General features: G+C 44.0%; 1 protein-coding gene across 3 annotated transcripts in view; it reads left to right on the top strand.

The window, feature by feature from the left end:
- LOC111971355 (leptin receptor) overlaps positions 1-23,658 on the top strand; it is an 88,636-nt gene that overhangs the window by 9,788 nt on the left and 55,190 nt on the right. For all 3 annotated transcript variants that reach the window (XM_023998094.2, XM_023998093.2, XM_023998095.2), the window contains 5 exons: positions 6,861-6,920; positions 7,875-7,927; positions 11,079-11,324; positions 12,705-12,834; positions 16,142-16,323. In XM_023998094.2, the coding sequence (XP_023853862.1) occupies positions 6,910-6,920; positions 7,875-7,927; positions 11,079-11,324; positions 12,705-12,834; positions 16,142-16,323 (622 nt within the window). In that variant the 5' untranslated portion in view covers positions 6,861-6,909. The remainder of the gene's footprint in view (positions 1-6,860; positions 6,921-7,874; positions 7,928-11,078; positions 11,325-12,704; positions 12,835-16,141; positions 16,324-23,658) is intronic.

The raw sequence follows: 23,658 nt of genomic DNA, 5'->3' as shown, positions 1-23,658 counted from the left end.
CCAGAGCTGGGGAAACCGAAGGGGGAGAGAGGAGATCCGATCCGATGGAGAACGCTGGTGTGGTGGAGGACACGTTCCTCCATCGATGGAAGGGGGTTGGCAGCTGCTCCTGCTGACTCCATTCTTTCGGGGTGCGGGATTCTGTAACGTCCGGGGTGTAGTGGAGGAAGAAGTCAGGCGCAGCAAGCAGCGAGTTCAGGGTAGCGATACTTTTATTACACCACACCGGTGCAAATGACGCCAACTCAAAACAAATGGCCCAAACAGGGGGAACTAAACAGTTCAGCAAAAAACACCATACACAAACAACCGTGACGTACAGTCGAGTACAAACGTATACTGAAAATAATCCCGCACAACCAGGAGGCGGGCCGGCTGGTAAATAAAGCCCAACCAATTAACCTAAYTAAACACAGGTGCAACTAATAAACAGACAAGGGGGGGGGGGGAAGATCAGTGGCAGCTAATAGGCCGGTGACGACGACCGCCGAGCGCCACCCGAACAGGAAGGGGAGCCACCTTCGGTGGGAGTCGTGACAAGTACGTTGTAAAATGTTATTCATAGGCTAGGTTGTAGCAACAACATGATGGGTATAGGGAACAATTTAGTATCATGTAGTAGCCTAAATCTGTCGATGTTACATTGAGCTGGGTGAATGGAATATGAATGACAGTCATCCAATACGCTGTAATAGAAATAAGGCCATGCTCATAAAAAAAGAATCATCCTTCCTCATCTCTAACGGCACCGACTTCCACTGTTCTTATAATGGTGTTTATTGAGATGTTTTCCTTTCTTAATACTTGCCTCCTGTGCCTACCTTGGCTTTCAGACACGGTACCCATCAACACAATCCAGGCATTGATGGAAACACTAAAAACTAAATGGAAGGCGCCTCTCAGACTGTTGTTGTGGCACTCAGCAGGAAGCAAAACAAATTGGACCCACTCCAATTTGCCTACCTCTCCAACAGATCCACGGAAGATGCCATTTCCATCGCTTTTCACACGGCCGTAACACATCTGGACAAGAGGAACACCGATGTGAGAATGCTGTTCATTGACTTCAGTTCAGCATTCAACACTATTGTTCCCTCCAAGCGCGACATCAAGCTCAGAGCTCTGGGTCTTGACTCCACCCTCTGCAGCTGGATCCTGGCATTCCTGACGGGCAGACCATTAGCTGTGAGGATTGGACCATAAGCTGTGAGGATTAGCAACAACACCTCCTCCACACTGACTCTTACCAGGGGCCCCCCAGGGGTGTGTCCTCAGCCATTGTACTCCCTTGTCACCCACAACTCCGTTGCTTTGCACGACACCAACTCCATAATCAAGTTTGATGACGACACCACGGTTGTAGGACTGATAACCAATAACGACGAGTCAGTCTATAGGGAGGAGGTAAGGGAACTGGCATTGTGATGCCAGGACAACTATCTCGCCCTCAATGTCAGCAAAACAAAGGAGTTGATTGTTGACTTCAGGAAGCAGAGGAGGGAACATGCCCTGATCCACATCAACGGGATTGCTGTAGAGAGTAGAGGACGACCGATTATGATTTTTCAATGCCGATACCGATTCCGATTATTGGAGGACCAAAAAAAGCCGATACCGATATTATCGGACGATTTTTATATATATTTGTAATGATGACAATTACAACAATACTGAATGTACAATGAACCCTTTCATTTTAACTTAATATAATACACAAATAAAATCTATTTACCTCAAATAAATAATGAAACATGTTCAATTTGGTTTAAATAATTTAAAAACACAGTGTTGGAGAGTAAAAGTGCTTTATGTGCCATGTAAAAAAGCTAACGTTTAAATTCCTTGCCCAGAACATGAGAACATATGAAAGCTGGTGGTTCAATATTCACAGTTCTTCAATATTCCCAGTTAAGAAGTAGGAAGTTTTAGGTTGTAGTTATAGGAATTATGACGCGTCAACGGTTTCTCTCTATAACAATTGTATTTCGTATATCTTTGACGATTGGATGTTCTTATAGGCCCTTTAGTATTGCCAGCCTAATCTCGGGAGTTGATAGCTGGGCCCTAGGACCATGCGTCGGGACTGCCGCCCGTGGTGACTCCTTGCTGTCCCCAGTCCGCCTGGCCTTGCTGCTATTCCAGTTTCAGCTGTTCTGCCTGCGGTTATGGAACCGCCACCTGTCCCAGACCTGTTGTTTTTCAACTCTTGATGATCGGCTATGAAAAGCCAACTGAAAATTCATTTCATGATTATTATTTGACATGCTTGTCACTTATGAACATTTTTGAACATCTTGGCATAGTTCTGTTATAATCTCCACCCGGCACAGCCAGAAGAGGACTGGCCACCCCTCATAGCCTGGTTCCTCTCTAGGTTTCTTCCTAGGTTTTGGCCTTTCTAGGGAGTTTTTCCTAGCCACCGTGCTTCTACACCTGCATTACTAGCTGTTTGGGGTTTTAGGCTGGGTGTCTGTACAGCACTTCGAGATATTAGCTGATGTACGAAGGGCTATATAAAATAAAATTGATTGATTGATTGATTGATAGCTCTGTTTATGACTTCAAGCCTATGTGTCAAGCATTGTAAGAGCTGCTCGCTACGCAGTAAAGTGCTGTTTGAATGAATGCTTACGAGCCTGCTGCTGCCTACCATATATACCTGACTCTGCTTGCACTGAATGCAAGAGAGTGCAAAATTTCCCTAGTTAATATTAGCCTGCTAACATGCATTTATTTTAATTAAATATGCAGGTTTAAAAATATATACTTCTGTGTATTGATTTTAAGAAAGCATTGATGTTTATGGTTAGGTACATTTGTGCAACGAATGTGCTTTTTTCACGAATGCACTCTTGTTAAATCATCACCCGTTTAGCGAAGTTGAATTAGGCTGTTATTCGATGATAAATTAACAGGCACCGCATTGATTATTGCAACGCAGGACAAGCTAGTTAACCTAGTAATATCATCAACCATGTGTATGTAACTAGTGATTATGTGAAGATTGATTGTTTTTTATAGATAAGTTTAATGCTAGCTAGCAACTTACCTTGGCTCATTGGCGCACAAGGTCCTTTTGACGCTGCACTCGCGTAACAGGTGGTCAGCCTGCCACGCAGTTCCCTCATGGATTGCAATGTAATCGGCCATAATCGGCGTCCAAAAAGGCAGATTACCGATTGTTATGATAACTTGAAATCGGCCCTAATTAATCGGCCATGCCGATTAATCGGTCGACCTCTAGTAAAGAGTCAGCAGTTTTAAGTTCCTCGGCGTCCACGTCACAGAGGACTTGACATGGACCAAGAGGGTGCAACAGCGTCTTTACTTCCTAAGACGTGCCACCCTGGTTTCAACAACTTCCGCCGAAGTCGGTCCCTCTCCTTGTTCAGGCGGCGTTCGGCGGTCGACGTCACCGGCCTTCTAGCCATCGCCGATCCACTTTTCATTTTCCATTTGTTTTGTCTTTGTTTTACACACCTGGTTTCAATTCCCCCATTACATGTTCATTATTTAACCCTCTGTTTCCCCAATGGTTTTTGTGTGTGATTGTTTTATGTATGTTCGGTCCGTTTTTGTGGGCTCGGTATTACGACATGTTATTGGAATATTTGAGTAAAGTTACTTGTGTTACTCATCTCTGCTGTCCTGCGCCTGACTCCTTTGCACCAGCTACACCCAGACCACTACAGAATCACGCAACAAATAATGGAATCAGCAGGAACAGACAACCCCCCTTTTGCGGTCGAGGAGCGCGTCCAGCAGCATGCGACCATGTTGCAACATCTCGGCACCACCATGGATCGCGTGCCTCAGACAATGGACCGATGGGAGAGAGGAGGAGATCTTCCAGCGCCTCCACCAGCACCACTACAACTACAACCTATTCACCCCTCCTTCACCCGGTCCCAGTGGGATTCGGCTCGCGCTCCCGAGGGAGTATGATGGGATGGCTACCGGATGCCAGGGGTTCCTACTCCAGCTGGAACTCTACCTGGCGACCGTTCACCCAGCTCCTTCGGGACGTGAGAGCGTGTCCGCCCTCGTCTCCTGTCTCTCAGGGAAAGCCCTGGAGTGGGCCAATGCCATATGGGGGGAAGGAGAAGCGGTGTTGGACCATTACGCGGAGTTCACCCGCCGCTTTCGGGCAGTTTTCGACCACCCGCCTGAGGGTAGAGCGACGGGTGAATGTCTGTTCCACCTGAGGCAGGGGACGAGGAGCGCAAAGGAGTTCGCCTTGGACTTCCGGACCCTGGCCGCCAGCGCGGGATGGAACGACAGGGCCCTGATCGATCACCACCGGTGCAGTCTGCGCGAGGACGTCCATCGGGAGTTGGTCTGCAGGGACACCACTCTCACGTTTGACCAGCTTGTGGACCTGTCCATCTGGCCTGATAACCTGCTGGCTACCCACGGACGTCCGGATCGGGGCCAGTCAGTTCCATCCCCCAGCACCACCGCTCCGACGCCCATGGAGCTGGGAGGTGCTGCGCTTAGGGCGACCGGAGGAGGGGCCGTTCTCTGTACCATCTGTGGCCGCAGAGGGCACACTGCTGGTCGGTGCTGGCGAGGTTCCTCTGGGAGTCAAGGCAGCAGGCAGGGCACTCTCGTGTCACCCCAGGTGAGTCGGCACCTGAGTTTTCCCCGCATTCCCAGCATAAGGCGCTCGTAGATTCAGGCGCATCTGGGAATTTTACTGACAGAGCATTTGCCCATAGTTTAGGGATCCCCATTGTTCCTGTGGATATGCCCTTCCCTGTGCACGCCCTAGATAGTCGACCATTAGGGTCAGGGCTAATTAGGGAGGCCACCGCTCCAGTGGGCATGGTTACGCAGAGGGTCACAAGGGGAGAATTAGTATTTTCCTTATGGATTCTCCTGCGTTTCCCGTGGTGCTGGGCCTACCCTGGTGCGTATCCGGGAGGGGGACGAGTGGAAGACGGCATTTAGTACCACCTCAGGGCACTGAGTACCTCGTCATGCCGTACGGGTTGATGAATGCTCCATCAGTCTTCCAGGCCTTTGTAGACCAGAATTTCCCGGGACCTGCACGGGTAGAGTGTAGTGGTGTATATCGACGACATTCTGATATACTCCACTACATGCGCCGAGCATGTGTCCCTGGTGCGTAGGGTGCTTGGTCGACTGTTGGAGCATGACCTGTACGTCAAGGCTGAGAAATGTCTGTTCTTCCAACAGTCCGTCTCCTTCCTAGGGTATCGCATTTCCACTTCAGGGGTGGAGATGGAGAGTGACCGCATTTCAGCCGTGCGTAATTGGCCGACTCCCACCACGGTAAAGGAAGTGCAGCGGTTTCTAGGGTTTGACAACTACTACTGGAGGTTCATCCGGGGCTTTGGTCAGGTAGCGGCTCCCATTACCTCACTGCTGAAGGGGGGACCGGTGCGACTGCAGTGGTCGGCTGAGGCGGACAGGGCTTTTGGTCACCTGGGGCTCTGTTTACCTCGGCTCCCGTGCTGGCTCATCCGGATCCCTCTTTGGCGTTCATAGTGGAGGTGGACGCGTCCGAGGCTGGGATAGGAGCCGTGCTCTCTCAGCGCTTGAGTACGCCACCAAAGCTCCGCCCCTGTGCTTTCTTTTTGAAGAAGCTCAGCCCGGTGGAGCGAAACTATGATGTGGGGGACCGGGAGCTGTTGGCTGTTGTCAAGGCTCTGAAGGCGTGGAGACATTGGCTTGAGGGGGCTAAACACCCTTTTCTCATCTGAACTGACCACCGCAATCTGGAGTACATCCGGGCGGCGAGGAGACTGAACCCTTGCCAGGCAAGGTGGGCCATGTTCTTTACCCGTTTTGTTTTCACCCTGTCCTACAGACCAGGTTCCCAGAACGCTAAGGCAGACGCACTGTCCCGGATGTATGACACAGAGGAGCAGTCCATAGATCACACTCCCATTCTTCCGGCCACTTGCCTGGTGGCACTGGTGGTGTGGGAGCTGGACGCGGACATCGAGTGGGCATTACGTACAGAGCCCACTCCCCTCCAGTGTTCAGCTGGGCGTCTGTATGTTCCGTCTGCTGTCCGCGACCGTTTGATTTATTGGGCCCACACGTCACCCTCCTCTGGTCATCCTGTCATCGGTCGGACAGTGCGCTGTCTTAGTGGGAAGTACTGGTGGTCCACCTTGGCCAAGGACGTGAGAGTTTATGTTTCCTCCTGCTCGGTGTGCGCCCAGTGCAAGGCCCCTAGGCACCTGCCCAGAGGGAAGTTACAGCCCTTACCCGTTCCACAACGGCCGTGGTCGCACCTTTCGGTGGACTTCCTCACGGATCTTCCTCCCTCACAGGGTAACACCACGATCCTGGTCGTTGTGGATCGGTTCTCTAAGTCCTGCCGTCTCCTTCCTTTGCGTCTTCCGGCACTACCGGGTAAATTCGGGCTAAATTATTATATTTTATTATTTCTTATTGTTGTTGCATTGTCGAGAAGGAATCTGCAAGTAAGCATTTCGTTGGACTTTGTATACCATGTGTATCCTGTACATATTACTAATAAAACTTGAAACTGAAATGGCATATTATTATCTGAGTTGCAGTGACATGTCATTTTTAAATCAACATGATTTATTAAAGTACAGACTAAAAATCCACTCAAAAACTATCCTTTGGTATGTTTTCATTAGTCCACTGTTGATACAGTCCCAAAATATTTTGCATGTCAGCAGTCAAGTTTTGATGCATTTTGCATCATATGATTTTTTTTGTGGATTAGTCCTTTAAGATCAATGCACAAACTGTAAGTCACTCTTGATCAGACTGTCTGCCAAATTACTCAAGTGTAAAATGTGTTGTGTCTTCCCAAATAGTCTCTAAGGTTCTCTCTACCTTTGCTCTCTCCTCAGTGAGAGTCATCACAACCGCAGTAGAGGCCATGCTCGCCAACTCTAACTCATGAAGACAATGTAAGTATGATTGTGGGCAACACCCAGGCCTTTAGTATTCAGTGGTCGAGACAGCAGGTGCAGTAAAGAGAGAGAGAGGGGGAGGGAGAGGGAGGAAGAGGGTCGAAACAGCAGGTCCGGGACAAGGTTACGGTTCTATAGCCACAGGTAGAACAACGGAAACTGGATCAGCAGCACAACCAGGTGGACTGGAGACAGGAACAGCCAGAAGTTGTCAGGCTATGTAGTCCTGAGGCTCAGGTCCTCCGGGAAGGTAGAGAGAGCGAGAGAGAGTTGGGAGAATTAGAGGAAGCATACTGAAGATCCCACAGGACACCAGATAAGACAGGAGAATTACACCAGATAGGACAGACTGACCCTAGCCCCCTGGCACATAGACTATTGCAGCATAGGTACTCTGGGAAACTGTGGCCCCGTCCAAAGATACCCCTAGACAGGGCCAACCAGGCAGAATATAACCCCACCCACTTTGCCAAAGGGATATCAACAGACCCTGAGACAAGGCAGAGTATAGCCCACAAAGATCTCCCCCACCGCACTAGCCCGAGGGGATGCAAAACCGGACAGGAAGAACACGTCAGTGACTCAACATTGTGTCTAAAGGCCCTGATGAAGCTCAGTGACACTGCTGACTTAAGTACCTACTGTAAAACACTCTCCTGTTCTCCTGTGAAACTAGTTTTGGGTTGAGTCAGCATTGGGTTGACAAGACTCTCTCTGCTTTCCTCTCTTTATCTATCTCTCTGTCTCTCTCTTTTATCTCATGTTCTCTATCTTGTCTTTCTCTATTCATCCGTTTCTCTTTTTATTCACCTGTACATCTCACCTGATCCCCCTTCCCTCTCTAAATTCCTCCCCATACCATCTCTCATAACTGATAGAAGATGTAAACATTTTATCTCTCCCTCGCTCACTCTCGTTCCCTCTTCCTCCTCTCTCTCTCTATTTCTGCAGGATCCTGTCTGCAATGCTAACATTCCTGGTGCATATCCTCATCATCTCCCGTGGTGAGTTGAGGTCCTTCCCCATTAGAAGAATCGTAACTATCTCACTTCGTCCATCCACCATTACCTCCCCCACAACCTCCCCGTGGGCAGATTGCTTCGCGTAGACCGAGAGAATCTGCCAGGACTGAATGGGATGCGTGAGATCAGAGCAGCATTAGTTCCGGATTGGGCGAAGGCGGCGCTTAATCTGCTTTGCCTCGAGCGCTTTGTGCGTGTGCCCACACGGATCGTAAAAGGGGGTTATGCCTGTAATCGCACAATTTCACTCACTCAAACATTTCAGAAGCAACGCCACATGCAGTTACATGTTACGTGGTGTTCCCTAGCAGCTTTTCGCCGGAACTAGGCCTACCCATGTCAGCAAATACAGTACAGTGCACTTGTATTCGTATACACAGAAACACAGGGCCTCTTCCTATACTATCACATCCACTACACCAGGGTTTCCTAAACTCGGTCCTCGGGACACCATGGTGTGCACGTTTTGTTTTTTCCCTGGCACTACACAGCTGATTCAAATAATCAACTAATCATCAAACTTTGATCGTTTGAATCAGCTGTGTAGTGTTAGGGCAAACAACAAAACGTGCAGCCCTTGGGATCCCGAGGACATAGTGTGTAATGCAGCGTTTCCCAAACTATCACACCCCTTAGCTACTTACAATACAGTCCATTATTGGCAAAATCAAAAGGGCCATTAAGTGTTGCATTTCATTGGTGTGACACTGTGTGATCGAAATAGAGGTACGCTGTTCTCTGCGGTTACCCATCCTTTTAATGTTGGACGTCATCCAATGTGTAAGGCAACAATCCTTCTAATGGGTGGAATGAATCATGGTCTTGGAGGAGGACTAGTAACGGAAAGGTTGCAAGATCGAATCCCCGAGCTGACAAGGTGAAAATCTGTCGTTCTGCCCCTGAACAAGGCAGTTAACCCACTGTTCCTATGCCGTCATTGAAAATAAGAATTTGTTCTTAACTGACTTGCCTAGTTAAATAAAGGTGATAAAAAATACTCTATGTCTCCCTGAGGCACTGTATCCCTATGACGTGCCTTCATATTGTGTCAGTCACATTGTTTCACCTGTTGAAATAGGACCATGTTCAGTATTTACAGTTGAAGTCGGAAGTTTACATACACCTTAGCCAAATACATTTAAACTCTGTTTTTCATAATTCCTGACATTTAATCCTAKTARAAATTCCCTGTCTTAGGTCWGTTAGGATCACCACTTTATTTTAGGAATGTGACATGTCAGAATAATAGTAGAGAGAATGACTTATTTCAGCTTTTATTTCTTTCATCACATTCCCAGTGGGTCAGCAGTTTACATACACTCAATTCGTATTTCGTAGTATTGCCTTTAAAATTGTTTGACTTGGGTCAAACKTTTCGGGTAGCCTTCCACAAGATTCCCACAATAAGTTGGGTGCATTTTGGCCCATTCCTCCTGACAGAGCTGGTGTAACTGAGTCAGGTTTGTAGGCCTCCTTGCTCGCACACGCTTTTTCAGGTCTGCCCACAAATTGTCTATAGGATTGAGATCATGGCTTTGTGATGGCCACTCCAATACCTTGACTTTGTTGTCCTTAAGACATTTTGCCACAACTTTGGAAGTATGCTTGGGGTCATTGTCCATTTGGAAGACCCATTTGCGACCAAGCTTTAACTTCCTGACTGATGTCTTGAGATGTTGCTTCAATATATCCAAATAATTTTCCATACTCATGGTGCCATCTATTTTGTGAAGTGCATCAGGCCCTCCTGCAGCAAAGTACCCCCACAACATGATGCTGCCACCCCAGTGCTTCACGGTTGGGATGGTGTTCTTTGGCTTGCAAGCATCCCCCTTTTTCCTCCAAACATGACAATGGTCATTATGGCCAAACAGTTCTATTTTTCTATCATCAGACCAAAGGACATTTCTCCAAAAAGTACGATCTTTGTCCCCATGTGCAGTTGCAAACTGTAGTCTGGCTTTTTTATGGCGGTTTTGGAGCAGTGACTTCTTCCTTAATGAGCGGCCTTTCTGGTTATGCCGATATAAGACTCGTTTTACTGTGGATATAGATACTTTTGTACCTGTTTCCTCCAGCATCTTCACAGGGTCCTTTGCTGTTGTTCTGGGATTGATTTGCACTTTTCGCACCAAAGTAAGTTAATCTCTAGGAGACAGAACGCGTCTGCTTCCTGAGTGGWATGACKGCTGCGTGGTCCCATGGTGTTTATACTTGCGTACTCTTGTTTGTACAGATGAACATGGTACCATCAAGCGTTTGGAAATTGCTCCCAAGGATGAACCAGACTTGTGGAGGTCTACAATTTATTTTCTGAGGTCTTGGCTGATTTCTTTTGATTTTCCCATTATGTCAAGCAAAGAGGCACTGAGTTTGAAGGCAGGCCTTGAAATACATCCACAGGTACACCTCCAATTGACTCAAATKATGTCAATTAGCCCATCGGAAGCTTCTAAAGCCATGACATAATTTTCTGGAATTTTCCAAGCTAGTCAACTTAGTGTATGTAAACTTCTGACCCACTGGAATTGTGATACAGTGAATTATAAGTGAAATAATCCAATAATCCATTTTCCATTTTCCATCCAATAATCCATTTTCCAACAATTGTTGGAAAATGACTTGTGTCATGCACAAAGTAGATGTCCTAACCGACTTGCCAAAACTATAGTTTGTTAACAAGAAATTTGTGGAGTGGTTGCAAAAAAGTTTTAATGACTCCAACCTAAGTGTATGTAAACTTCTGACTTCAACTGTATCCTTAAGCTATAGAATCCCTCTGGTAGACTGAGGTTACCAGAGTTTATTCTACTGATGTTCTCTGAACAATAGTATTGCCTTTTTTATAATACTTTTTCCAACTTCATGAACATGTCTTGAATGATTGATCTTTTTATTTGATGAATGTATCATTATTATCAATTTACATCAATGACCTCCATTTAAATATTTTTGATTCTGCCTAGGAACAAATGCTATTGTAACGGTTGGAAATAAATATTGTGGGGATGGAATACCATGTGAAGAATCAAACCCACAACTCTGGTGTTACCAGCATCATCATGCCACAGCTTCTGCCCTGTGTCTGATGTCATTACCTGTCAACCATGTAAACTTCCCATTTCTGCCTAAGGGGTTGTGTCTCTGGAGCCTATGCAAGAATCCCCCCATGGAGACGTTCTAGACCTCCCTTGGCAGACAGAGCTCTGCTGTGCCTCACCCCCAGCCCAGCATCATCATGGGGGAGAGGGAGAGGACGAGGGGTCTGCGGGGTCCAGGAGGGCACCATCTGATACGGGACACCCACACACACCCCAGTGCCTCTTTAGGAACTCCACAAGCACACTAATACCTCCCCAGGAGACAAATCCCAGTGGAGGTCAGAGTCCAGCTCTGTTTTAATGACATTACAGTTACTGGGTGATAGTTCTCTCTGCAAGACCTGGGCCCGTATTCACAAAGCATCTTAGAGTAGCAGTGCTGAGCCAGGATCAGTTCTGCCTTTTAAATCATAATGAATAGGAGTTGGGGACCTGCTCCTTAATCAGCACTCCTCCTCAGAGATGCTTTGTATACACTACTGTTCAAAAGTTTGGGTCACTTAGAAATGTCCTTGTTTTTGAAAAAAAAATGACACATTTTTTGTCCATTAAAATAACATCAAATTGATCAGAAATACAGTGTAGACATTGTTAATGTTGTAAATGACTGTTGTAGCTGGAAACGGCAGATTGTTTTATGGAATTTCTACATAGGCGTATAGAAGCCAATTATCAGCAACCATCACTCCTGTGTTCCAATGGCACTTTGTGTTAGCTAATCCAAGTTTATCAGGCTAATTGATCATGAGAAAACCCTTTGCAATTATGTTAGCACAGCTTAAAACTGGTGTCCTGATTAAAGAAGCAATAAAACTGTCCTTCTTTAGACTAGTTGAGTATCTGGAGCATCGGCATTTGTGTGTTCGATTACAGGCTCAAAATGGCCAGAAAAAAATAACTTTCTTCTGAAACTCGTCAGTCTATTCTTGTTCTGAGAAATGAAGGCTATTTCATGCGAGAAATTACCAAGAAACTGAAGATCTCGTACAGCGCTGTGTACTACTCCATTCACAGAACAGTGCAAACTGGCTCTAACCAGAATAGAAAGAGGAGTGGGAGGCCCCGGTGCACACACACACACACACACCTAGTTAAATAAATAATAAACCCACACCCAATTAGGACAGTCATAGCAAAAAAAACATGGAACATATTCTGAAAAATAGACCTTGAATCTGGCCAACATTATCTCAGGMTCCACTTTGATGAATTAAACACACAGTGAATGGGAAGATGTTATTCATTCATTCACCCCCTCTTATCAAAATAACTCTGTCTAACGCAGGTATTGTGTACCTCCGGTATACACTACCGTTCAAAAGKTTTTTTTGGGGGGGGGGCCTGCACAGAGCCCTGACCTCAACCCCATCGACCACCTTTGGGATAAATTGGAACCACAACTGCKAGCCAGGCCTAATCGCCCAACGTCAGTACCCGACCTCGCAAGTCACCGCAGCACTATTCCCAGAATAGTGTAGGTTGTTATAGCAGATAAGGGGGGACCAACTCCATATTAATGCCCGTGATTTTGGAATGAGAYGTTTGACGAGCATGGGGGGCACATWCTGTTGGTCATGGAGTGTAGATTGGKTTTTACAGCGACCAGACAGACAGTCAGACAGTCTTGATGCAAACATGCTAATTGAATCTCTCTCCAGCCACCTGTTGGGACATCCTGTGTCGTGTCGATGAGACCTGGGAAAATGTAATATGTGATCTAAAGCACCGCGCCACTTCTTCAGACAACTCCACTCCTGGGACGGTGACAATTTGCTTGCAGCGCTTGGTGTGAGTATCAAGTTAAATTTAAAGGAATACAATCCGTTTAACCAGATTTCTATTAAATAGGACCATAATTAATTACATTAGAGGGAAATAGAATGACATCATCCTCTATGAGGAAAGAGCAAGCATTTTTGAAACGGTCCATTTGAGATACAAGATGGAGGTGGGGTTTTTTAAGTGTTTTTTTATGCAATGTATGCTTTGGCTACAAATACAAGTATAGGATGAGTCAACAATATTGCTTGGTATGAGTTAACAGAATATTAATATATAATAGTTGATATTTTCACTGATCAGTTACTTTAACTTGCTGCTACTCTCTAGTCTCTCTCCTCTCCCATTACTTTTTGTTATCCTGTCTAGTGTTGGCCAAAAACCTACCGGAGCAATAAGAGCACGGTGTGTGTGTGTGTGTGTGTGTGTGTGTGTGTGTGTGGTGTGTGTGTGTGGTGTGTTGTGTGTGTTGTGTTGTGTGTGTGTGTGTGTGTGGTGTGTGTGTGTGTGTGTGTGTGTTGTGTGTGTGTGTGTGTGTGTGTGTGGTTGGTGTGTGTGTGTGTTGTGTGTGTGCGCGGGCGCGCTATGAGCCTATTCATCTCCCACACGCAGGGTTAAGCTTTGTGGTTGTAGGTGAATCTACTGCTGTGCAGGCAGCAGATCAAGTATTGGCTGGTTTTATAACACACCAGCACCAGGATAACTGGCTTGCTGGCCTGTGCTAAACAGACAACAAGAACACACTACTGTTGTCACTCAATAAGCCTTTGATACAGTCATTCAAACAGATCATCTTGTCCCTACTCAAACAGTATATGAAGTGTTTGATGTTTTAATGTTTAATAGTTAAATGTCAACTTGTCAATCAATCAAATGTATCAGCAGTTGTCACAAAGACTGTGTTAACACAGGTAGCCCATTGTGATATTTTGCCAATAATTGGTCTTTTGGCTAATCAGATCAAATCTTTTGCTTATAATTTGGCAAAAGATCAAAATCGGGCTGCCTGTGTAAATGCAGCCAAAGTGCTTTCACTTGCTCATTGCTTTCATGTGGATTGCACCTAGCCTGTCCCAGATGTTGGTGCAATCATTTCAAACATGGCATGACAAGGAATTTGACATGATAGCACAAACAGATCTGGGACCAGGCTAGGTTGCACCCTGACCTTGCTTTGTCTATGATTTCCACACTACACTAGCCTGTTATCTTTACTGTATGAACGTATATTTATTTAGGCTGGCATTTGTGATGAGAACATGTTTGCGTCCCCAAATAGCACCCCATTCCCTATGTAGTGCACTACTACAGTTTAAGTCGGAAGTTTACATACACTTAGTTGGAGTCATTAAAACTGTTTTTCAACCACTCCACCAATTTCTTGTTAACAAGAGTTGGCAAGTCGGTTAGGACATCTACTTGTGCATGACACAAGTAATTTTTCCATCAATTGTTTACAGACAGATATTTCTTATAATTCACGTATCACAATTTCAGTGGGTCAGAAGTTTACATTACTAATTGACTGTGCCTTTAAACAGCTTGGAAAATCCAGAAAATTTATGTCATGACATTAGAAACTTCTGATAGGCTAATTGACATCATTTGAGTAAATTGGAGGTGTACCTGTGGATGTATTTCAAGGTCTACCTTCAAACTCAGTGCCTCTTTGCTTGAACTCATGGGAAAATCAAAAGAAATCAGCCAAGACCTGTCACAATCCTGGAGTGGTGGTGGCAGAGTCAATTGCAGAGAGCCGAGGATACTGGGGAAAACCGTCTTTATTTGGATTCCCAAACGAACGCCCAAAACCTAGGCAAAAAATAGACAGAAAATAGTCCGACCCAAACACGGGCACAAACGGACAGGCACACAAACACGCACACCCTGACTAACAGAAAACAATCCCGCACCTAACAGGCTTAAATAGACATAAATCAAGAAACAAAATAAGAGACAGGTGCACACATAAGACCAAACAAACAGAAAGATGCCAAGACCGCGACGCCGAGCGCCGCCCGAACAGGCAGGGGAGCCACCTTCGGTGGGAGTCATGACAAGACTCGAAAAGGACCTCCACAAGTCTGGTTCATCTTGGGAGAATTTCCAAACGCCTGAAGGTACCACGTTCATCTGTACAAACAATGTACGCAAGTATAAACACCATGGAACCACGGACCATCTTACCCTCAGGAAGGAGACCGTTCTGTCTCCTAGAGATGACATACCTTGTTGGAAAAGTGCAAATCAATCCCAGAACAACAGCAAAGGCCTTGTGAAGATGCTGGAGGAAACAGGTACAAAAGTATCTATATCCACAGTAAAACGAGTCCTATATCGACATAACCGGAAAGGCCGCTCAGCAAGGAAGAAGCCACTGCTCCAAATCCGCCATAAAAAGCCAGACTACGGTTTGCAACTGCACATGGGGACAAAGATCGTACTTTTTGGAGAATGTCCTCTGGTCTGATGAAACAAAAATAGAACTGTTTGGCCATTAATGACCATCGTTATGTTTGGAGGAAAAAGGGGGAGGCTTGCAAGCCGAAGAACACCATCCCAACACGTGAAGCATGGGGTGGCAGCATCATGTTGTGGGGGTGCTTTGCTGCAGGAGGGACTGGGGCACTTCACAAAATAGATGCATGATGAGGATGGAAAAATTTGGATATATTAGCAACATCTCAAGACATCAGCAGGAACGCTTGTGCAAATGGGTCTTCCAAATGGACAATGACCCCAAGCATGCTTACAAAGTTGTGGCAAAATGGACTACAAAGTCAAGGTATTGGGGTGGCCATCACAAGCCCTGACCTCAATCCATAGAACATTTGTGGGCAGAACTGAAAAAGTGTGTGCAAACAGGAGGGCTACAAACCTGACGCGGTTACACCAGCTCTGTCAAGAGGAATGGGCAAAATTCACCCAACGTATTGTGGGAAGCTTGTGGAAGGCTACCTGAAACGTTGACCCAAGTTAAACAATTTTAAAGGCAATGCTACCAAATACTAATTGAGGTATGTAAACTTCTGACCCACTGGGAATGTGATGAAAGAAATAAAAGCTGAAAATAACAATTCTCTCTACTATTATTCTGACATTTCACATTCTTAAAATAAAGTGGTGATCCTAACTGACCTAAAACAGGGATATTTCTAAGATTAAATGTCAGGATTTGTGAAAAACTGAGTTTAAATGTATTTGGCTAAGGTGTATGTAAACTTCCGACTTCAACTGTAGGGAAATACCATGCCATTTGGGACACAGACCATGTGGTGATCTGGTTAAGTAAATAAATATCTCCTGTCTTTTTCAGAGCACAGCCTGACAGAGAGGTAAACACCACGCATGGGACTGACAGCATGGACTGTGTGGGAAAGGATTCCATCACCTGTTCTATCGTCATCCTCGCGGTCAGCAGTGTCGTCGTTGTAACAGCCAACGTGTCCAACACCACAGCAGGTCCTCTGATGATTCTCATCGTCCCTCCGCGTCTCGGTAAGGAGTGGTAAATACATCTGATCCCTCCTTCACCCTCTTGTCTGAWGATGATAGAGGATGTTAATTGATTTAATGGCCAGGTGGCTTATCTATCTGGACCTCAAATTCAGAGGCTAATGGATATTACTTAAACTTTTTTTCATTAGTCCACTGTTGATACAATCCCCAAAATGTTTTGCATGTCTGCAATCAAGTTTTCAAGATATAGAACTTACAAAAAGCTAATTGTCATGCATCATCATGATGATGTGGCTAGTGACAATTTGCTTTAGTTTTTGATTGTTTTTGAATTGATTATTCCTTTAACCTTTTCATATATGAGTTCCAAATATCTCTAACGGTTGCCCCAGCGTGAGTTTTTTTTATGATCGTGATGTCAGAATGCACTCACTGTTCCAAAAATGTGAYTGTTACGCAACAGGACAGTTAACCTGCGCTGCGCTCAAACTAAGACACACGCTGCCTGCCARTTATCTATAGACTATATTTCAACTTGTCAATTTGAAATGATTTTCTTCAAAGTTTTAATTGAGTTGTGTTCCACCTTCTCATAAATTCACATAGAAGTAGCCMATTTCAMTGTTGCAGACAATTTATGTTTGAGGCTTTACCGACAACTTCTCTTCGATGAGAGCCTAAGAAACCTCCCCAGTGTTTCCCCAGATCATGTATGCAGACATTTGCGCAGTCAAGCACAAACTTTTCCCCCCTGGCATATTTTCTGGCTGGCGTTCACATCGCCTTCATTGTTGTTTACAAATAATAACTTAGGACATTTGTGCGTTCCAATCAAAGTAAGTTCCTTATTTTCTGTATATCGTGTTGTCGTTTCTACTTTAGCATACTGTATGTATGTATGGAGCATAATGTATTTACTGTTTTATTCACATTTATTCAGATTTATTTTATTGTAATGGACACATATGATGTGTGTAAAATACTTTTTTGAAGGTTGTACTGATTATGATGAGCTAATGCTAAGCTATTTGCCAGCTGTGTTGACATTATACAATGCATTCTGGGTGTCACGTAAACGTCTGTCAGACCAAAGATATTATAAGAAATGAGGTGAGGGATGGTTCACTCATCTTTCGGAGTAAACTTCCGGAAGTGAATTTAGAGAAGTGAATGATGGTAGATGACACACCCCCTTCAACATGCATACTGAAAAAGGCCAAACTCATCTTGTCTCCTCTTATCTTTGGATGACCCTGAAAAAACAAACATGGCAGCGCGTACAAACTACCCATCATTGGATTAATTTAGATTTTTAGAAAGTGTTTTACTCAATTATTTCGATCAATGGTGAGCTCACCTGTGATGTGATGAATTGTAAATAGTAATTTCTATTAGCTAATTCATATTATGGTTTCTGTCAACTGAAAGTTAGCTAAATATGACTGCTTGTGTTAGGTCAATATTTTTGCCATCGGTACTACTGGCCAACGTGCAAACGCTGGATAATAAAGTGGACGAACTAAAAGCATGTATATCCTACCAACGGGACATTAAAAACTGTAATATCTTAAGTTTCAACGAGTCATGGCTGAATGACAACATGAATAACATACAGCTGGCGGTTATACACTGTATCGGCAGGATAGAACAGCAGCCTCTGGTAAGACGAGGGGTGGTGGTCTATGTATATTTGTAAACAACAGCTGGTGCACGATATCTAAGGAAGTCTCGGTTTTGCTAACCTGAGGTAGAGTATCTCATGATAAGKTGTAGAGCACAATATCTACCTAGAGAGTTTTCATCTATATTCATTGTAGCTGTCTATTTACCACTACAAACCAATGCTGGCATCCAGAGATGGCGCTCCTAGTGGCTGGGGACTTTAATGTAGGGAAACCTAAATCCGTTTTACCTAATTTCTACCAGCATGTTAAATGTGCAACCAGAGGGAAAAAACTCTAGACCACTTTTATTCCACACACAGAGATGCATGCAAAGTTCTCCCTCGCCCTCCATTTGGCAAATCTGACCATAATCCTGATTTCTGCTTACAAGCAAAAATGAAAGCAGGAAGCACCAGTAAAAAAGGAAGCATCAATAAAAAGTGGTCAGATGAAGAAGATGCTAAGCTACAGGACTGTTTTGCTAGCACAGACTGGATTATGTTTCGGGATTCTTCCGATAGCATTGAGGAGTACACCACATCAGTCACTGGCTTCATCAATAAGTGCATTGATGATGTCGTCCACACAGTGACTGTACGTACATACCTCAACCAGAAGCCATGGATTACAGGCAACAATCCGCACTGAGCCTAAAGGTAGAGCTGCCACTTTCAAGGAACAGGACTCTAACCCGAAGCTTAAAAGAAATTCCGCTATGCCCTCCGACTAACCATCAAACAGGCGAAGTATCAATACAAGACTAAGATCAAATATACTACACCGGCTCGACGCTGTCGGATGTGGCAGGGCTCGCAAACTATTACAGACTACAAAGGGAAGCACAGCCGAGAGCTGCCCAGTGACACGAGCCTACCAGGCGAGCTAAATTACTTTTATGCTCGCTTCAAGGACAATAACACTAAAACATGCATAGAGCATAAGCTGTTCCGGACGACTGTGTGATCACGCTTTCCGCAACCGATGTGAGTAAGACCTTTAAACAGGTCAACATTCACAAGGCCACAGGGCCAGACGGATTACCAGGACGTGTACTCCGAGCATGCGCCGACCAACTGGCAGGTTCTTCACTGACATTTTCAACCTCTCCCTGTCTGAGCCTGTAATACCAACATGTTTCAAGTAGAGGTCGACCATTATGATTTCTCAACGCCGATACCGATACTTATTTTATTGGAGGAACCAAAAAAGCCATTACGATTAATCGGGGCAATTTTTATATATATTTGTGATAATAACAATTGCAACAATACTGAATGAACAATGAACCCTTTTATTTTAACTTAATATAATACATAAAATAAATCTATTTAGTCTAAAATAAATAATGAAACATGTTCAATTTGGTTTAAATAATTCAAAAACACAGTGTTGGAGAAGAAAGTAAAAGTGGAATATGTGCCATGTAAAAAAGCTAACGTTTAAGTTCTTTGCTCAGAACATGAGAACATATGAAAGCTGGTGGTTCAATATTCCCAGTTGTCCAGTATTCCCAGTTAAGAAGTTTTAGGTTGAAGTTATATAGGAATTATGACGCTTTGACTATTTCTCTCTATACCATTGTATTTCATATACTTTGACTATTGGATGTTCTCATAGTGACTTTAGTATTGCCAGCCTAATCTCGGGAGTTGATAGGCTTGAAGTCATAAACAGCGCTGTGCTTCAAGTGTTGCTAAGAGCTGCTCGCAAACGCAGTAAAGTGCTGTTTGAATGAATGCTTACGAGCCTGCTGCTGCTGCCTACCACCGCTACACAGACTGCTCTATGAAATATCAAATCATAGACTTAATTATAATAAACACACAGAAATTGAGCCTTTGGTCATTAATATGGTCAAATCCAGGAAACGTCATTTAGAAAACAAAACGTTTATTCTTTCAGTGAAATACGGAACCATTCTGTATTTTGTCAAACGGGTGGCAACCCTAAGTCTAAATATTGCTGTTTCATTGCACAACCTTCAATGTTATGTCATAATGATGTAAAATTCTGGCAAATTAATTACGGTTTTTGTTAGGAAGAAACACAGTTGCAACGAGCCAGGCGGCCCAAACTGTTGCATATACCCTGACTCTGCTTCACTGAATGCAAGAGAAGTGACAAATTTCCCTAGTTAATATTGCCTGCTAACATGCATTTATTTTAATTAAATATGCAGGTTTAAAAAATATACTTCTGTGTATTGATTTTAAGAAAGGCATTGATGTTTATGGTTAGGTACATTTGTGCAATGAATGTGCTTTTTTCGCGAATGCGCTATTGTTAAATTCTCACCTGTTTTGACGAGTTGAATTAGGCTGTTATTCGATGATAAATAACAGGCACCGCATTGATTATATGCAACGCAGGACAAGCTAGTTAACCTAGTAATATCATCAACCATGTGTATGTAACTAGTGATTATGTGAAGATTGTTTGTTTTTTTATAAGATACGTTTAATGTTAGCTAGCAACTTACCTTGGCTCATTGCAGCCACAAGGTCCTTTTGACGCTGCACTGCATAACAGGTGGTCAGCCTGTCACATCGTTTCCTCATGGATTGCAATGTAATCGGCCATAATCGGCGCCCAAAGATAGATATACCGATTGTTATGATAACTTGAAACCGCCCTAATTAATGGTCATCCATAGTCCCTGTACCCAAGAACACTAAGGTACTGTAGTGGAGCATGTTGAGAGCCTCAAGTTCCTTGGCTCCACATCACCAACAAACTAATGTGGTCCAAACACAAGACAGTCGTGAAGAGGCACGACAAAACCGATTTCCCCCTCAGGATACTGAAAAATATTTTGCCATGGGTCCTCAGATCCTCTAAAGCTTCTACAGCTGCACCATCAAGAGCATCCTGATGGGTTGCATCACTGCCTGGTATGGCAACTGCTCAGCCTCCGACCGCAAGTCACTACAGAAGGTAGTGTGTACAGCCCAGTACATCACTGGGGGCCAAGCTTCCTGCCATCCAGGGCCTCTATACCAGGTGGTGTCAGAGGAAGGCCCTAAAAATTGTCAAAGACTCCAGCCACCCTAGTCGTATACTGTTCTCTCTGCTACCACACGGCAAGCGTGACCAGAGTGCCAAGTCTAGGTCCAAGAAGCTTTTAAACAGCTTCTACCCCCAAGCCATAAGACTCCTGAACAGGTAATCAAATGGCTACCCAGACTATTTGCATTGCCCCGCCCCCTCTTTTACAATGCTGCAACTCCCTGTTATTACCTATGCATAGTCACTTTAATAACTCTACCTACATGTACATATTACCTCGACTAACCGGTGCCCCYGTACATTGACTCTGTACCAGTACCCCCAGTATATAGCCTCACGATTGTTATTTGATTACTGCTCTTTAATTATTTGTTACTTTTATTTWATTTTTTGTATTTTTCTCMTTTTTTTCCTCAATTTCCTCCTGACTGACGTGCCGAAAGTAAACTGCCTGTTGCTCAGGCCCTGAAGCCAGAATATGCATATAATTGGTACCATTGGAAAGAAGACACGTTGAAGTTTGTTGAAATGTTATTTCAAGACTGAAATTTCATTTTTCTTAACGAGCAACAGAGAAACACGTGGAATNATTCTGTCAGGTAGGTCTACATTGCAGTCAACATATAATTGGGAAGGTTTTTTGGGACAGCCTTTAGAAATGTCCATGCAAACAGAGCATGATGAATGCAAATAGCCTACTAACCAAGACTAAAGACGAAACCTTTTCAATACCAGGTTTGYATACCCATTGTTGGCTTAGTTAGCATTTACTGGTAAATATCATCAGTTGAAACGTCTTTCCTACCTATCGGCTACCGATGTCATTCTTCGGAGAGCTGCTCCATGCAACAACCAGTTGAGAGCTGAGCACTCTTGCTGCCTGAAGATTATATTCTGCTGAAACTAGGCTATGTGTGCATGTGAATATATTTCACATGCTTTGTGATTGTGTAGGCTACTTGGTGCATGATTTCTATTGTACTACATTATTAATATGTTGTATACCTCCACTACACTACTTTGATATGCAACAGAAGGGATTATTAAGTGAGTATAGGCATTGCACACTGGGTATATTGCTTACACCTGCATATAGCCTCCACTACACCACTGGCCCTTTAGTGTTTTACAAAAGGTGCACTCTCCTACATTTAATTCACTTTATTTAACTAGGCAAGTCAGTTAAGAACAAATTATTATTTACAATGACGGCCTACCCCGGCCAAACCCTAACTCGGACGACGCTGGGCCAATTGTGCGCCGCCCTATGGGACTCCCAATCACGGCCGGATGTGATACAGCCTGGAATCAAACCAGGGTCTGTAGTGACACCTCTAGCACTGATATGCAGTGCCTTAGACCACTGCGCCACTCGGGAACCCTAAAGCCATCCCTTTAATGTATTACGGTTACTATCCTTTTAGCATCACTAGCCTGTCACACTGAAAGCCTTCGTCCAATAGGTTCACCACTGCACAAACATGTCTAAAATAGATATAAAGACTGTTACAACTTCCCCCTGTCTCTCCTTACTTCCCCCACTCTTCCCTACCAGCTAGTCAAGGAAATTCTGACAAAGTTAAAGGATATTTTTCAATGAAAGTAAAGGACAGTAATGTTACGAGTTTCGAATTGTTAAGATATTAATTTTTCAAGAATGCAGTGCATTTCTTTGGCCTGGAAGCCTTTTATGCGCTGACTGAATGGAACCTGAATTTAGGAGTTTTTTACTCCGCTGGATGTGTGCTCACTGTCCAAGTCCGAGTCAAGACCAAGTAAAAATGTATCCACCAAGACAAGCCTGAGACACTCACTCAATATGTAGACCGGGACTCAGTCTCAAGTACTACATGTCGTGTCTTTGCTATCATTAAATTGAAGACTTATAGTTTATATCAAAGATTCCTGTAATTAGGGATTACGCGATCAACTGATTAATAACGTAACTAATTAACTATGAATTCGGGGGCACCAGGGAAAGTAGTCAGATTACAAAGTTATAATTTCCCAATATAACCTTTCAGATATTTTCATATCTAATCAATAGTCTTCTGATTAATGATTTATTTATTTTTACCTCACGTTAGTCTTATTCCAAACGTCGTAAATTGTTGGTTATCTGCACGAACCCAGTCTTCACTATGAGTCATCCATACATCAATTGTCTTAAATCATTTATTTATTACTAACGTCCAATTCAAAACCGTTACTGTAATTTTGTCAAATTGTCACCATAATAAGAGTTCAAAATGTCCAGTATTTCTGTGTTCATATTTCAGAACAACATGGATTCTTTAGACATTCAAAATGGGGAAAAATGCTTTCTGAGGGCAAATAGAGCCACTCTACAAATGTTTACTAAGCCTAACACAGTGGGGAACAGTGGAGGGCCTTCTACGCTTTTAGAGAAAGGCTAAGGATTTATAAAATAATACAAATAATAATTATATTTTTTATCTTCAATTATGTTTTGATTAATCTTATTTAATCCAATTAGGATATTTATTTTGGTCTTCTCTGGGGAGATACATCTAGCTAGCTAAGTCAGCCATTGGCTAGGCCTTCAGAAGCTTGATAGAAGGCACGTGTTATTCAACTGTATTAGTGCACATTTGGAGTAACAGTGGAATCAACCAATCACATTGGCTTGTAATGGGTGGGACCGTTTTACAAAAACGTATGGAAACTTCTGCCTTCTCGAAGC

Source organism: Salvelinus sp. IW2-2015, linkage group LG13, assembly GCF_002910315.2.
Source record: "Salvelinus sp. IW2-2015 linkage group LG13, ASM291031v2, whole genome shotgun sequence".
Lineage (NCBI taxonomy): Eukaryota > Metazoa > Chordata > Actinopteri > Salmoniformes > Salmonidae > Salvelinus > Salvelinus sp. IW2-2015.
The sequence above is the reverse complement of the archived record's forward strand: the minus strand, read 5'-3'. Positions and strand labels throughout refer to the sequence as shown.